The sequence below is a fragment of the Oncorhynchus masou genome, chromosome 12 (genome assembly GCF_036934945.1).
Source record: "Oncorhynchus masou masou isolate Uvic2021 chromosome 12, UVic_Omas_1.1, whole genome shotgun sequence".
Classification (NCBI taxonomy): Eukaryota; Metazoa; Chordata; class Actinopteri; order Salmoniformes; family Salmonidae; genus Oncorhynchus; species Oncorhynchus masou.
Genome location: NC_088223.1, coordinates 25,631,831 through 25,649,292, shown reverse-complemented (window position 1 = coordinate 25,649,292; position 17,462 = coordinate 25,631,831). Strand labels below are relative to the sequence as shown.

At 42.5% G+C, this 17,462-nt stretch overlaps 2 protein-coding genes across 3 annotated transcripts; one reads left to right on the top strand and one right to left on the bottom strand.

The window, feature by feature from the left end:
- The first annotated feature begins 723 nt into the window (after positions 1 to 723).
- On the top strand, positions 724 to 8,114 carry LOC135549762 (tetraspanin-13-like). Its single transcript, XM_064980031.1, has 6 exons — positions 724 to 947; positions 3,648 to 3,815; positions 4,546 to 4,626; positions 5,035 to 5,148; positions 5,418 to 5,528; positions 5,734 to 8,114. Exons 1-6 carry the CDS (start codon positions 882 to 884, stop codon positions 5,806 to 5,808), a joined length of 615 nt encoding a protein of 204 aa, XP_064836103.1. The 5' UTR covers positions 724 to 881; the 3' UTR covers positions 5,809 to 8,114.
- Positions 8,115 to 8,768: 654 nt separating this feature from the next.
- On the bottom strand, positions 8,769 to 13,245 carry LOC135549761 (anterior gradient protein 2 homolog). Of its 2 annotated transcripts, none has more exons than XM_064980029.1 (8): positions 13,156 to 13,245; positions 12,577 to 12,713; positions 12,218 to 12,281; positions 10,349 to 10,401; positions 9,924 to 10,000; positions 9,648 to 9,711; positions 9,401 to 9,484; positions 8,769 to 9,080 (listed from the first exon to the last, which is right to left on the bottom strand). In XM_064980029.1, exons 2-8 carry the CDS (start codon positions 12,698 to 12,700, stop codon positions 9,031 to 9,033), a joined length of 516 nt encoding a protein of 171 aa, XP_064836101.1. In that variant the 5' UTR covers positions 12,701 to 12,713; positions 13,156 to 13,245; the 3' UTR covers positions 8,769 to 9,030. The 2 variants fall into 2 exon arrangements, with proteins under 2 accessions (XP_064836101.1, XP_064836102.1); XM_064980030.1 differs by having other exon boundaries at positions 12,577 to 12,709.
- Positions 13,246 to 17,462: the final 4,217 nt, after the last annotated feature.

The following is a 17,462-nucleotide window of genomic DNA, read 5'->3' as shown; positions in this document are numbered from 1 at the left end:
CCAAAAGGATTCTTAACAGCTTCTACCCCCAAGCCATAAGACTCCGGAACAGCTAATCAAAGGGCTACCCAGACCCCTCTTTTACGCTTCTGTACTCTCTGTTTTTTATCTATGCATAGTCACTTTAACTCTACCTACATGTACATATTACTTCAATTACCTCAACTAACCGGTGGCCCCGCACATTGACTCTGTACCAGTACCCCCTGTATATAGCCTCGCTATTGTTATTTTACTGCTGCTGTTTATTTATTCGTTACTTTTATTTGTCACTTAACACATATTTTTCTTCAAACTGCATTGTTGGTTAAATACTTGGAAGTAAGCATTTCACTGTATTCGGAACATGTGACAAATACAATTTGATTTGGTTTGATATGTCTATAAAACATTCCCCTCCAAAACTAACCATATTTGGGTGAGTATTTTTCACCCCACTTTAGCTGAGAAAGGTAGAAAAGTGTTCTCCTTACAGCTCAATATTGTCAATATACCAGTGTCAACATTGTATTTTTTTCATTATAAACATTATTCATTAAAAAAAATATATATATTTGTAATTTGTTTTCAGAAATTACTTATTGCATTTTCTTGTTGGCACAATAAAAGTGGCCATTGATTAAAATGCAATATCACTTGAATGAGTTATCCTCATTGCAATGTTTTGAAATGTAGGCTTTTATTTTTGAAGGTTTCCTCATTACCATACACAAGTCACGTCAACGTTTGTGCTGCTGGCAGAATACTAGTTCATCTCGCGACCAGACTTTGTAGTGGGGACAGTCATAACTGTCTTGATTTGGAATATTTCCATTTTTATTTCGTTTTTACAAGGAATTGCTTTATCTTATTATTCGTTTGGTTTATTATCAAAAATCTCAATGATGGCCTGCTCCGGTTTCACCTGCTCCAAGCACTCCCTCTGTGCGCTCAATATCCTTTATGTTGTGAGTATGCGATTCCAGAATTGACCATATGGAGTATTACTAAGCTATACTGTAACAGGTTTTGGGCGTTGGTTCGGTAGCCTATTTGACGTTTTTTATGCGGTCTGTGCGGAGTGTAAGAAACATTGTTGCGGTACAGCCTGTTTTAAAAATACATTGGGTCAGACCAGGCTCTGCTGCTATAAATAATTAAAACTGAACCTTTGTCTTGAATACGATTTGCGCCTCCTGTTTGACAAAGGCAACCTCAGCACGTCAAAATATTAGGATTTATATTCAGTATTTAGGCAACTGAATATTTAAAATGGCCTATGTATATTATTTTCTCTCTCTATTTCCTATCTCGTTTCCTCTCTTGAGTCCTGACACTTTCCAATGCAAGGGTGTATCCTATCTTTGTTCAGCTCTCACCATTCCTGATATCTCTTATCAAGTGGTTGTTACTGAAAACAACATTATATGGGGTGTGTGTAGACTCCATAGCATTCCAATACAAACCCTCAACATAGGGCCTCAAATGTTCACAACACCACCCAATGTTTTGCAGGAGTGCTTGTGGCATCAAAACAGACCACAGTGGTGACCTATATTTAAACTGAATATACATTTACAGGCAGATAATTGTTTTAAGGATAGAAAATTATGTTCCACTTCTGACTGTTGCTTCTTTTATTTCCAGGGGCGCAAATTTGACTGGGGACATTGCGCCCCTGTCTATTTCTAAAAGCACACAGTTTTGAGGTGTAGCTTGTGTCCTTCTGACAGGTTATACCACTGCAGTAACATTACTCACTTTGTTTTATTACGTACCATACATAACAAGTAAGCCTATCTGATAGTTTCCGGTCAATGTCCACACTCACTCACTCACTTTCTCTCTCTCTCTCTCTCTCTCTCTCTCTCTCTCTCTCTCTCTCTCTCTCTCTCTCTCTCTCTCTCTCTCTCTACCTCTCACTTTCTCTCCATCTCTTTCTCTCTCTCTCTCTCTCTTACACACACACACAAACACACACACACACACACACACCCACACACACACACCGGACAGTGCAATTTTTACTCTTTGACTGTGGAGAGTTCATACAGTTCATACTTCATACAATGATATAAGATACAGTGGGGAGAACAAGTATTTGATACACTGCCGATTTTGCAGGTTTTCCCTACGTACAAAGCATGTAGAGGTCTGTAATTTTTATCATAGGTACACTTCAACTGTGAGAGATGGAATCTAAAACCAAAATCCAGAAAATCACATTGTATGATTTTTAAGTCATGAATTTGCATTTTATTGCATGACATAAGTATTTGATCACCTACCAACCAGTAAGAATTCCGGCTCTCACAGACCTTTTAGTTGTTCTTTAAGAAGCCCTCCTGTTCTCCACTCATTACCTGTATTAACTGCACCTGTTTGAACACGTTACCTGTATAAAAGACACCTGTCCACACACTCAATCAAACAGACTCCAACCTCTGCACAATGGCCAAGACCAGAGAGCTGTGTAAGGACATCAGGGGTAAATCTGTAGGCCTGCACAAGGCTGGGATGGGCTACAGGACAATAGGCAAGCAGCTTGGTGAGAAGGCAACAACTGTTGGCGCAGTTATTAGAAAATGGAAGAAGTTCAAGATGACGGTCAATCACCCTCGGTCTGGGGCTCCATGCAAGATCTCACCTCGTGGGGCATCAATGATCATGAGGAAGGTGAGGGATCATCCCAGAACTACACGGCAGGACCTGGTCAATGACCTGAATAGAGCTGGCACCACAGTCTCAAAGAAAACCATTAGTAACACACTACGCCGTCATGGATAAAAATCCTGCAGCGCACGCAAGGTCCCCCTGCTCAAGCCAGCGCATGTCCAGGCCAGTCTGAAGTTTGCCAATGACCATGTGGATGATCCAGAGGAGGAATGGGAGAAGGTCATGTGGTCTGATGAGACAAAAATAGAGCTTTTTGGTCTAAACTCCACTCGCTGTGTTTGGAGGAAGAAGGATGAGTACAACCCCAAGAACACCATCCCAACAATGTATCGTGAGATCTTGGCCAACAACCTCCTTCCCTCAGTAAGAGCATTGAAGATGGGTTGTGGCTGGGTCTTCCAACATGACAACGACCCGAAACACACAGCCAGGGCAACTAAGGAGTGGCTCCGTAGGAAGCATCTCAAGGTCCTGGAGTGGCCTAGCCAGGGAGCTGAAAGTCTGTATTGCCCAGAGACAGCCCTGAAACCTGAAGGATCTGGAGAAGGTCTGTATGGAGGAGTGGGCCAAAATCCCTGCTGCAGTGTGTGCAAGCCTGGTCAAGAACTACAGGAAACATATGATCTCTGTAATTGCAAACAAAGGTTTCTGTACCAAATATTAAGTTCTGCTTTTCTGATGTATCAAATACTTATGTCATGCAATAAAATGCAAATGAATTACTTAAAAATCATACAATGTGATTATCTGGATTTTGGTTTTCGATTCCGTCTCTCACAGTTGAATTGTACCTATGATAAAAAATGACAGACCTCTACATGCTTTGTAAGTAGGAAAACCTGCAAAATCGGCAGTGTATCAACTACTTGTTCTCCCAACTGTATCTGTTGTTTAGGGTCATCTTGGCTGTCTGTCTCTGTTTTTGTGTCTGCGCCTGCCTGTCTATTTATCCGTCTTTCTGTCGGTCCGTCTATCCGTCCCTCCCTCTCTAGTTGGTGAGTCTGCTGATGATCGGCATCGCTGCGTGGGGGAAGTGGTTCGGCCTGGTGTCCAGCTTCCAGGTGGTGGGCGGAGTCATTGGAGTAGGCGTTTTCCTGTTCTTCGTGGCGTTGGTCGGCCTCATTGGGGCCGTGAAGCACCACCAGGTCCTACTCTTCTTCGTATCCTAACCTTCCACCAAGGCAGACTTAACCTGACCCAAGACCCAAGTGAATTTGGGGTCTAGAATTTGAATTATGGCTTGAGTTCAGGTTTGGGGTCAAGTTTCAGGTCAAGTAGATTGAGGCCTTGGGTAGGCTATGTGTTAAATTCAAAAGAACTGAAGTTTCAATAAGCTTTTCCAATAGCTTCAGCAGCTCGCCAAAAGGGATTGTCTGAATGAGACAATCCTCTCCACGTTGTCCTTTACCTTCACCCGCTGCGCTTTATTTCAATAAGACTCATAGCCCCTTGTGGTATATCCATTAGTTATTTTCCAGGCAGTACTAATATCATACCCCAACCCTACTGTATGTTGTGGAAAAATCCCTGCTGATTTTCCATTCATGCATGGCATGCACACGCAATAACATCTGTGAGACCAGGTCTAGTATCGTATTGCACATTGTCGTCAGCCTGCGTAGACACTGCCGACCCCTGCTTCTGGCTTAATCATCGAGGCATAATACCGACTGGCTTTCAGTCATTATTACACTGTTATTATTACATTATTATAGTATTAATCTATAATATTCCATATTACTAATACAGAAGTTTAGAGAAATAAAACAGTTGACTGTTGAAAATAAGTAACCTTTGCCTTCGGAAGTGTAACCAACTGGTTCAAAACTACAAACGCTCTGTGTTGAGAATGTGTGTATTGGAGTGTTGTTCCTTGACAGTGGAGCCCAGTATATGATCATCCTCTTCATGGTGTTCATTGTCCAGTTCTCTGTCTCCAGCGCCTGTCTGGCCATCAACAAGGATCAGCAGGTAGGAACACAAACTCCTGTCAATCACAACAACATTCCTTTCAGTTCTAGAGGAGCAAAAACAACTTTTCAGACAAATCACAGAAATCTTGTGATTCAATTCTAGATAGATACAGAGACAACATATGCTAATGAATCATGATGTGTCTGTTATTGGTTAATGTTGTGGTGAAATCTCAGATCTAGGGACCTCCCATGTCTCGGCACTACGGTGTGTTCCGGTTCCATGCGCTATGGCGTACCTTTCAAAATCACTATTTCATTCAGACTTACCTCCATCTGGTTCAAGAACAGCAGACTACCTTAGAAATGCCTGGTCCTGTGTATACAGGCATTGTAATGCACCTAATGTATATGTATATGGGTGTATCTATGGTGGTCAGTGCTTGCTGTTGTACCCCTGTTTTAGGAACAACTGTTGGAGGTGGGATGGAACAACTCTCACACCACCCAGAGAGACGTAGAGAAGAGTCTCAACTGCTGTGGCTTCTACCACGTAGACAACAACGGGACCTGTGACGCTGTAAGCATTAACAAATGAACCCTCTGGTGCACTGAATCTGAATGTACAGTATGTTGTCTTTGACCTCTCCATCACAGGTCACAAGCTCTGTTGGTACATATCAAGATGTATCATTACAACGAATGGGATTGTACACATGCAACTGTGTTGATATGGCTCTGATATTTTTAGCAAACTGGTGATATCAGCTGCTGTATATTCAGTATTGTGGCTGTGAAGCCGTTTTCCTGACTACCTGGTCTGTGTGGTGTTTCTGTGTCCCTCTACAGGCCTGTTTCCCCAACCACTCCTGTTCACCGTGTGCTGAGCACATCCAGGCGCATGCAGGAGAGGTGCTGCGCTTCGTGGGCGGGATAGGCCTCTTCTTCAGCTTCACTGAGGTGAGATCTCCCTTTGTATACAGTCAGGGAATGGTCTGGTGTCTCAATCAAGCATTCAATCAATTTAACTTAATGACTTACAGTAAACTGCAGTTTATAAAATCTAATAGGGAATGAAAATGTATATTTACAGTATATGATCTGTTATTTGTAGGGTCAGTATAAAACTGGGCTCAGTAATGTTTATTCTTTATTCCTGCTTCAGATCCTGGGGGTGTGGCTAACGTATCAATACAGGAACCAGAAAGACCCTCGAGCCAATCCCAGTGCCTTCCTGTAACTGCTGGCAACTGCTGGCTCTGCGCCCTGCCCCCCTCACCCCACATCCTGGAAGTGACTAGCCCTCCTCCTGGAGAGCTACTGGATGTGCAGGCTTTTTCTCCAGCCCTACTCTAACTAACACTAACACAGCTGATTCTAAACAAATGAGTTGCTCATCGGGACCATTTTCAGCTGAATCGGTTGTGTTAGTTAAAGCAGGGCCGGAGTAAAAGCCTGCAGTAGCTCTCCTGGTGGAGGTGGGTTTGCCGCCTGTTTTAGGGGCTGTGTTTGTAAATAAGCGAGTGACTTGTGTGTGTTTTCACCAGCTGAGCGACGCGGCAGGACTTTGTGTGGTGTTTCATAAAGGTGTGTGTCTGGAAAATAACTGGGTTCATTAGGGCATGAAACAGGAGAAAACTGACTGAGACAGGAGGAACTACGTTTTCCTTTACATTTTCAGTTGCAAAATGTTTTCTGTTGTGTGCCCTAAAGAACACGACCCGGCTGTATATTAAAATGCTGCATGAGTCTATTACCCTAATAGGACACCTGAAGCCAATCCCAATCATATCCTGTATTTAGCCTCTCATACGTATATGGCTCTGCTTCCGATGACACATCTCTTGGAATCAACGTTTTCAGAGAATACATTTGATATTTGATACACCCTTGATGGGCAAGCGTTCAGTATGCTCAGACCAGTATTAGAGCATGTGAACTGTGATGTTGTGACTACTGAATGACTCCTGTATTACAAACAATGACTGACATAATGAAGAACAGTTTGTATTATTTTGAGCGCATGGCGATTGAAGACATCATTGAATATTTGTACATTTGATTTGAACACTCAATAACAGGACTGTAACGCTGTTGACAGTTGTGTGCTGTAACTACATAACCACAGCTATTTAAGCAGCTTGTTGTTGCCTTTACTTTATGCCATCATGCTACACAGTATTCAACAAAAAACTTGTTCTTTAGGTATATTTCTGTGTAAACATTCCTAATGATTAGAAATCTGCTAAACCAAATGCATTAATGTAAGAGTCAGTTGCTTATGCTGTCTGAATATCAACACTATGTAATTCTGGGGAAGACTGACCTGAAAACACATATGATCCACTTTGTTCTGCTGATAGTGTTACAAAGCCTGGCAGTCGATTGTGTGCTGCTGTATCGTGTCTCTGCTAGGATGTGCTGCTGCATCATGTCTCTGCTAGGATGTGCTGCTGCATCATGTCTCTGCTAGGATGTGCTGCTGCATCGTGTCTCTGCTAGGATGTGCTGCTGCATCATGTCTCTGCTAGGATGTGCTGCTGCATCATGTCTCTGCTAGGATGTGCTGCTGTATCATGTCTCTGCTAGGATGTGCTGCTGCATCATGCCTCTGCTAGTATGTGCTGCTGCATCATGTCTCTGCTAGGATGTGCTGCTGTATCATGTCTCTTATAGTATGTGCTGTTGTATCATGTCTCTGCTAGGATGTGCTGCTGCATCATGTCTCTGCTAGGACGTACTGCTGCATCATGTCTCTGCTAGGATGTGCTGCTGTATCATGTCTCTTATAGTATGTGCTGTTGTATCATGCCTCTGCTAGTATGTGCTGCTGCATCATGTCTCTGCTAGGATGTGCTGCTGTATCATGTCTCTTATAGTATGTGCTGTTGTATCATGTCTCTGCTAGGATGTGCTGCTGCATCATGTCTCTGCTAGGACGTACTGCTGCATCATGTCTCTGCTAGGATGTGCTGTTGTATCATGTCTCTGCTAGGATGTGCTGCTGCATCATGTTTCTGCTAGGATGTGCTGCTGCATCATGTCTCTGCTAGGATGTGCTGCTGCATCATGTCTCTGCTAGGATGTGCTGCTGCATCATGTCTCTGCTAGGATGTGCTGCTGCATCATGTCTCTGCTAGGATGTGCTGCTGCATCATGTCTCTGCTAGGATGTGCTGCTGCATCATGTCTCTGCTAGGATGTGCTGCTGCATCATGTCTCTGCTAGGATGTGCTGCTGCATCATGTCTCTGCTAGGATGTGCTGCTGCATCATGTCTCTGCTAGGATGTGCTGCTGCATCATGTCTCTGCTAGGATGTGCTGCTGCATCATGTCTCTGCTAGGATGTGCTGCTGCATCATGTCTCTGCTAGGATGTGCTGCTGCATCATGTCTCTGCTAGGATGTGCTGCTGCATCATGTCTCTGCTAGGATGTGCTGCTGCATCATGTCTCTGCTAGGATGTGCTGCTGCTACTGATGGTTCTGTGAACTAGGTACCTGAGCCTTTGTACAAGAAATCACAATAAAATTGATATTTTACATCTATTTCATCCCGTTTCTGTTCTCCTATCAAGATTGATAGTAACTAATTTCCCACCAATGCCCAGTCAAGTTGACCAGTCGACATTCACTGGGTTAGTTGGGCTCTGTTTCAATAGAAACACAACCAGTGAAGTTGCAAAATGTTGAGCTCAGCTCACAGCAGGAGCCTAAGCATTTCCAAGAAACTAAAATCAGTTTTGTAAGCAATGCTTTTATTTGCTTTCTGGCATATCATTTGCATATATTCCCATGAAGAGCATAGATAATTACTCAGGTCACTGTGTGTGTATGTGTGTGTTTTTTTTTTTTAGAAGGAAGCCGCGTTATACAACAAAGGCATTGGTTGAGGTTCGGTAGCCAGGCAACCAGGCTGTGACCGGTTCAGTAACCAGGCAACCAGGAGTGACTCAGGAAAAGTTCTTTCATACCCTCAATGGCCAAGCCCATTCAGGATGTGACCAGGATGTCAGCACTCACTCCCTAGCTACACACATACACATGCACACACACATTCATGTACACACACATTCATGTACACACACATTCATGCACACACACATTCATGCACACACAGTTTCTGTCTTTTTAATAGCTCTTTTAACTTGAGTCAAAAAATGTAATACTGGTAACTCTGGTTTTACAATAATACACACATAATTTAAGAATGGCACTATATTTAATAAAAATACATCTTAGATGTACAGCAATACATTACAAAGACAGAGTTTCAGGGAAAATCCCCGCAAAAACATTTAAATTAGTTTGTGAAAATGAAGACTAGTTTTTTCCAGTGCTTAGGTTTACATGGTGACAGTATCCCACTGGCTGACTCCTAGGCTCCAGAGATCATTCTGAGAATGTTCAGAAAACCTCTGAAGTCACAGGCCAAAGGTCAACGGGTCACATGCTTTGTCAGTGCTTACAACTCAGTCTTCAGCAGCTTCTTGGCCTTCTGCATGTTGCTCAACACTGTAGGGAGAAGGGAAAATGAAGAGTCACTCAAGAGAAGTCAAGACTAAGTCACACAAGAGTCGTTCAAGAGCAGGTTGTTTCTCACAGAGGAGTAATTTGTTGTTGTTGATGATGGCACTAATGGCCAAACGTAATATATTTGAATTATAAAACAATGTCTGGTTACAATTTCTAATACCTTACATTTATAAAACCTTATAAATGTGTATAAATGCTCAAATATTTCTAATCTACTAAATACTGATTTATTAACAGTATGTAAACTGTTAGTATGCAATCAAACATTCAAGAGGGAGATAAGATCAAGTTGTACTCACAGAGTTGGGTGTCAGAAGGCTCATAGGCGTACATGCGGTTGGAGTAGCGTCCTGTGATGTCAGCTCTCACCGTCATAGAGGGATCTGAGGGAAGAGAAAGAGAGAGAGGGGGAGGGGGAGAGAGAGTGAGCGAGCGAGAGAGAACTATTGATTCAAATCTGTCACTTTTGTTTGATGCCATCAAAGACAAAGTCTTGAAATTTGTTAGCATGTAATGCTGCATGGAAAACGTGCCCTCATCACTCACCGACAAAGATGATTCTGGGGACATACTGGCCATCAGGGGAGAGATGCTTGTCTGTGGTTTCATACTGATAACGCAGGGAGAGAAACAATGTCATTATTTGTCTTTCTAGATACTAAATGTCTGTTTAAAAAAACAAAAACAAAAGTAAAATATGAATACAAAAAAGTATATATACTATAGAGTAAAATCATAAAATAGATCAAAAGATAATGAATGTATGTATTGTGCTTGGCGTGATTCTAGTAACATTTTCCAAAGTCTGAATTGAAAACTCACCACCAGATTGAGAATGATGAAGTCTTCATCAAGTACCTTCTGGATGTCCTTGTCTTCAGCGAAGGCCTTCTTCATGGCTGGATACACGAAAGAGATCATGAAATAAATTATGGAAAACATTATATTGACTAAAGAGATCTCCATCTATTAACAGTTGAGCAACATACTAGGATGCTAGAGATATATAACACCTTGGCAAACAGTGTCCTGTTTGTTCTACTACGAGTTTGATAATTGTTGTTTAAACAAGTCCTGGCATCTAATACAACTGAATGTTGCATCACAATTTGGGAGAATGCCAGGATGCATAACTAGCCAAGGGAGGGACTTTAACCCGGATTCTGTTCAGGAAAGTGCAAGAAAGTGGCAGTTTATTTGCTGTAGGTCAGGGGTTAGAGGTCAGGGGTTAGAGATCAGGGTCTTACATGCGCTGTGGGGACAGTCCTCCAGGTGAAAGATGACCATCAGAGGCTTGTTCCTGTGGAGACAAAGTAGTTCTGGTTACAACAGAATAGAATAGAAAGGAGATGCCAAGGAATGCCTTGAAATGTATTTGCTTTTTTGCGAAGACAACACACAGTTATCCAGATCTATTATACAGTGGGGCAAAAAAGTTTTTAGTCAGCCAGCAATTGTGCAAGTTCTCCCACTTAAAAAGATGAGAGAGGCCTGTAATTTTCATCATAGGTACACTTCAACTATGACAAACAAAATGAGAGAAAAAAATCCAGAAAATCACATTGTAGGATTTTTAATTAATTTATTTGCAAATTATGGTGGAAAATAAGTGTTTGGTCAATAATAAAAGTTTCTCAATACTTTGTTATATACCCTTTGTTGGCAATGACAGAGGTCAAATGTTTTCTGTAAGTCTTCACAAGGTTTTCACACACTGTTGCTGGTATTTTGTCCCATTCCTCCATGCAGATTTCTACTAGAGCAGTGATGTTTTGGGGCTGTTGCTTGACAACACGGACTTTCAACTCCCTCCAAAGATTTTCTATGGGGTTGAGATCTGGAGACTGGCTAGGCCACTCCAGGACCTTGAAATGCTTCTTACGAAGCCACTCCTTCGTTGCCCGGGCGGTGTGTTTGGGATCATTGTTATGCTGAAAGACCCAGCCACGTTTCATCTTTAATGCCCTTGCTGATGGAAGGAGGTTTTCACTCAAAATCTCACGATATATGGCCCCATTCATTCTTTCCTTTACACGGATCAGTCGTCCTGGTCCCTTTGCAGAAAAACTGCCCCAAAGCATGATGTTGCCACCCCCATTCTACACAGTAGGTATGGTGTTCTTTGGATGCAACTCAGCATTCTTTGTCCTCCAAACACAACGAGTTGAGATTTTACCAAAAAGTTCTAGTTTGGTTTCATCTGACCATATGACATTCTCCCAATCTTCTTCTGGATCATCCAAATGATCTCTAGCAAACTTCAGACGGGCCTGGACATGCACTGGCCTAAACAGGGGGACACGTCTGGCACTGCAGGATTTGAGTCCCTGGCGGCGTAGTGTGTTACTGATGGTAGGCTTTGTTACTTTGGTCCCAGCTCTCTGCAGGTCTTTCACTAGGTCCCCCCGTGTGGTTCTGGGATTTTTGCTCACCGTTCTTGTGATCATTTTGACCTCACGGGGTGAGATCTTGCGTGGAGCCCCAGATCGAGGGAGATTATCAGTGGTCTTGTATGTCTTCCATTACCTAATAATTGCTCCCACAGTTGATTTCTTCAAACCAAGCTACTTACCTATTGCAGATTCAGTCTTCCCAGCCTGGTGCAGGTCTACAATTTTGTTTCTGGTGTCCTTTGACAGCTCTTTGGTCTTGGCCATAGTAGAGTTTGGAGTGTGACTGTTTGAGGTTGTGGACAGGTGTCTTTTATACTGATAACAAGTTTAAACAGGTGCCATTAATACAGGTAACGAGTGGAGGACAGAGGAGCCTCTTAAAGAAGAAGTTAGAGGTCTGTGAGAGCCAGAAATCTTGCTTGTTTGTAGGTGACCAAATACTTATTTTCCACCATAATTTGCAAATAAATTCATTAAAAATCCTAAAATGTGATTTTCTGGATTTTTTTCCCTCATTTTGTCTGTCATAGTTGAAGTGTACCTATGATGAAAATTACAGGCCTCTCTCATCTTTTTAAGTGGGAGAACTTGCACAATTGGTGGCTGACTAAATACTTTTTTGCCCCACTGTATGTATGTGAAATAACACCCTATTCCCTATTGTGCACCACATAAGAAATAGGATGCCATTTCGCATGTAGTCATAAAAGTTTGTTCACTCACTGTGCCCTGGCCCAGTACAGAGCCTCCTCATAGGTTTGAGCCCAGATCAGCTGATCACCCCAGCCTACAGGAGACCGAAAGGAAGAACAGTGTCAGAATACCAGGGGTCCGCTCAGGAAGGTGCAACATTACAGAACATTCAGGTAGAGATATATTGCGTAGAACAGACATGCCTCCACTGACATGTAGAATAAGGAATCGTATGTCAGCACTATTCATTAGATATCTCAGACCACACAGACCAGTGCTTTGAGAATAAGGAAAAAGTGTACTGTACTATTAAACCCTTTCTTTCTTTCATTCATTCAAACACTACACTGTGATAAGCCTTGAAAAATAGTAACGGGAGTGAGTGTTACCTCTAGAGAGAGTCTGAGGGATCCTCTTCCCCCTCTTGGCAATGTTCTTCTCAGGCTTGGCCAAAGATGAAGACACGGCTACGGCCACAAGGACAAACAACACCAACAGCAGACCTCGGATCATGATTAATACCTTTCTGGAAGGAAACAAGAGTTTATTATTGAGCATCTCAGAGTAGGTAGGAGGGCTGATTGGGGATCATGTTCCCCCTGTCCATATCATTTTAATCATTGTGATCTACAAGTCAAAACTGATCCTATATCAGCACCTCTATTCTGTATCATTGTGAATACAGACCCAGATACCACATGCATGTCACAAAACTGCACAGATAATCTGCTTCTGTCCTCATATTATTATAACTCAAAATTATAGCTGAGTGGAAACAATAATGAATAACTGCCATGCAGAATTACAAGTAATTGCACATCTATTCAGAGTTGTTCACGTTTTTATAGACTGAAAGAGTCTGGAAAAGTTCACAGCATTTAAGGCACATTTACCAAGAAAAGGATCAGATTGAGGGATAAAGGATAGTGGAGAAAGATTTGTGGTGGAGGGAGAGATATATTTCCTACCTGTTCTCCGTGGCACCTTTGTAAGTCTCCTTTTCTCTGCTGCTACTCGCACTGCCGTGTCCCTTCTCTATCACCTGGACATGCTCTTATACACCGGCCCCAAGCTCACCTGATGGCCCCTCCCACACACCAACCCTCTCCCTCTCTCCCCCCAAAGCTCTGATGGAATATGTAGAGGCAGACAGTTCCATCGTTTCTAGAATTTGGACTTTCTCGCCGTTATTTCACTATCAGACTGCCATTTTAAGGTATATTTAAGTTTGATTAAAGTAGGATTTTATAGTGTTGTTATGTACGTTTTCCTTTTATAATAAGAATGGGTAACGGAACTGTTGAATCGTAATAGTTGGCACAGATCCAAGGACAGGTCAGCATTAAATCTAGCAATCTGCTTGATATCGGGGCTATTAGTCAGTTCATGGATCAGGTCCGATCCGTAAGATTGACATCATTCTCAATCAAATCAAATAAACTACAGTGAAATGCTTACATACAGGTCTTTTTCCAACAACGCAGAGTTAAAGATGAAATATTTAAAAAAAACATTTGAAATAGTAATAATTTACCTTTCATAAAGTAAACAAAAAGATTTAACAGATTGAAGGGGAAGTTAACCCATTATTTGTGGCCTTATTTTCACTCTTTTTGTACTTTCACTTTTTTAGTTTACTTTTTAGTTTAAAAAAATAATATTTTGTTTCATTCCTGAGATAATTGGTTGTCACATTTTGCTTAGTCATCACTTTCCATTGACTATAATGCAATATGAAATGTGTCTAAAGCATATTAGGAAACACTCTAAAACACAACACTTCAATGCATATTACATCCCAATCCCATTCTGAATGATGTCTGCACTCATTTTTTTATTTATTCCACTGTGCCATAAATCCATGTTTGAATGATGCTGTTTTACAACCAGATGCAAATCTGGATTTATGGGATTCTGATGTAATATGAGATGGTGTGGAGTGTGTGTTACTTAACCTATGTGAAATGCAAAAGGATAGGGCTGTGTAGTATATCACATTGGACCGGAAATCAGGCTGCCATGAATTCTAGTGTGGATGTTGGAGTAGTGGAATGCTGTGCTGTCCTTAGTATTCTCTCTTTCTTACTTGATCCTTCGCACTCTCAGAATGCTAAGGTGACTCTAACTAAGGCTTGGTACTCCTATTTGCTTCTTACTTTCTTGCTCTCTCTCAGAATGCTGAGGTGTCCTTAGCTCCTAAGGCACTGACTATCCTCCTTTCTCTCTGTTCCTGACGTGGGTTGTCCCCGGGTCAATATTTGCAGTGTAGGGCCGGGTTAAAGCCACTCCTGGTTACACATTGCATCGTCTGCCACCTGGGCCACCTGTCATTAGCCTCGCCCTGAGAACACGGATCTGCCATACACTCTACCAGGCTCTACCATACACTACTATGGTAATAGGACGTAGGAGCTTGGATTAGGTTGTGTGATGTACATGATGACGCTTGAGATTGTTTAAAGATCCCCTGAAACTTGTGTATGTTCCTTTCTTGGGGTCTTCTGATTAAATGAAACCTTCTTCATTAATATTCCAAATAAACAAGTGTAAGTAATGGCAGTTATTTTCAAAGAAACTGAGGTAAGAATTTATTCATATAACGAAACATCTGTTAGATAAGAACTTGAAACAAAACTGTTAATGGATTTATAAAGCCCTTTTTACATCTGCAAATGTCACCACAAAGTGCTTATACAGAAACCCATCTTAAAACCCCAAACAGCAAGCAATGTAGATGTAGAAGCATGGTGGTTAGGAAAAACTCCCTAGAACCTAGGAAGAAACCTAGAGAGGAATCAGGCTCTGAGGGGTGGCCAGTCCTCTTCTGGCTGTGCTTGGTGGAGATTATAACAGAACATGGTCATTAAGGCCAGATCGTTCTTCAAGATGTTCAAACGTTCATAGATGACCAGCAGGGTCAAATAATAATCACAGTGGTTGTAGAGGGTACAACAGGCCAGCACCTCAGGAGTAATTGTCAGTTGGCTTTTCATAGCCAAGCATTAAGAGGTTGAGACAGCAGGTGCAGTAGAGAGATAGAGAGAGTCGAAAACAGCAGATCTGGGACAAGGTAGCACGTCCCTTGAACAGGTCAGGGTTCCAGCCGCAGGTAAGACAGCAGAAACTGGATCGGCAGCACAACCAGGTGGACTGGGGACAACCAGGCAGGATAAACCCCATCCACTTTGCCAAATCCCAGCCCCACTAGAGGGATACCTGAGACAAGGTTGAGTATAGCCCACAAAGATATCCTCCACCGCACAAGCCCGAGGGGGGTCAAAATCGGACAGAAGATCACGTTAGTGACTCAACCCACTCAAGTCAAGTATAGCGAAAAAATCCTGGCACAACGTGACCCACCCATCCTTGGTGCAGCATGGAAGAGCACTAATAAGCCAGTGACTCAGCCCCCATAATAGGGTCAGAGGCAGAGAATCCCAGTGGAGAGAGGGGAGCCAGCCAGGCAGAGACAGCAAGGGCAATTCGTCACTCCAGTGCCTTGCCTTTCACCTTCGCACCGCTGGGCCAGACAACACTCAATCTTAGGACCTACAGAAGAGATGAGTCTTCAGTAAAGACTTAAAAGTTGAGACCAACTCTGTGTCTCTCACGTGGATAGGCAGACCATTCCATAATAATGGAGCTCTATAGGAGAAAGCCCTGCCTCCAGCTGTTTTCTTAGAAATTCTAGGTACAATAAGTAGGCCTGTGTCTTGTGATCGTAGTGTATGTAGGTATGAACGGCAGAACCAAATCAGAGAGATAGTTAGGAGCAAGTCCATGCAATGCTTTTAGGTTAGCAGTAAAGACTTTGAAATCAGCCCTAGTCCTAACAGGAAGACAGTGTAGGGAGGCGAGCACTGGAGTAATATGATCAAATGTTTTGGTTCTAGTCAATATTCTAGCAGCCGTGTTTAGCACTAACTGAAGTTTATTTAGTGGTTTAACTGGGTAGCTGGAGGGTAGAGCAATGCCGTAGTCTAATCTAGAAGTGACAAAAGCATGGATAAGCATCATTTTGGAAACAAAATGTTTCAGATTTTTGCAATGTTACAAAGACCGAAAAAAGGTGCCCTTGAAATATTATTGATATGTTCGTCAAAAGAGAGATCACGGTCCAAAGGGATGCCGAAGTCCTTCACAGTTTTATTTGAGACGAATGTACAACCAATATGATTCATTGTCAGATCAAACAGCTATCAGGTATGAAGGTAAGACCCAGATGCAGACAACGTCAAATTAACAATGGTTTAATAATCCAACAGGGACAGGAAATAGACAGGTCAAGGCAGACAGGGGTCAGTAAACCAGAGGTGGGGCAACAGTACCGAACGGCAGGCAGGCTCAGGGTCAGGGTAGGCAGAGGTCAAGAATCCAGAGGTGGGGCAAAGATAGAGGTCGGCAGTCAGGCTCAGGGTCAGACAGAGTCATCAGGCAGGCGGTCTCAGGACAGGCAAGGGTCAAAATCAGGGGGGCGAGAAAGAGAGAGACTGGGAAAAGCAGGAGCTGAGACACAAAACCACTGGTTGACTTGACAAACAAGATGAACTGGCAACAAACAAACAGAGAACACAGGTATAAATACACAGTGGATAATGGGGAAGATGGGCGACACCTGGAGGGTGGTGGAGACAATCACAAATACAGGTGAAATAGATGAGAGTGCGACACAGCAGATCTCTTTTTTTCTTGAGACCTAGAACTAGCATCTCTGTTTTGTGCGTGTTTGAAAGCAAACAGTTTGCCACCATCCACTTCCTTATGTCTGAAACACAGGCTTTCAGAGTAGGCAATGTTGGGGATTCACCAAGTTTCATCGAAATGTACAGCTGTGTGTTGTTCGCATAGCATTGAATGTTGACATTGTGTTTCTGAATGACTTCACCAAGAGGTAGAATATATAGTGAAAATAACAGTGGTCCTAACCTTGAGGAACACTGAAAAGAACAATTTATTTGTCAGAGGACAAACCATCCACAGAGACAAACTGATATCTTTCTGACAGATAAGATCTAAACCAGGCAAGAACTTGTCTGTGTAAACCAATTAGGGTTTACAATCTCTCCAAAAGAATTTGGTGATTGATGGTGTCAAAGGCGGCACTAAGGTCTAGGAGCACGACGAAAGATGCAGAGCCTTGGTCTGACGTCATAATTACCACCTTCACGAGTGCAGTCTCAGTACTATGATGGAGTCTAAAACCAGACTGAAGTGTTTCGTATGCATCATTTGTCGTCAGGAAGGCAGTGAGTTGCTGCGCAACAGCTTTTAACAT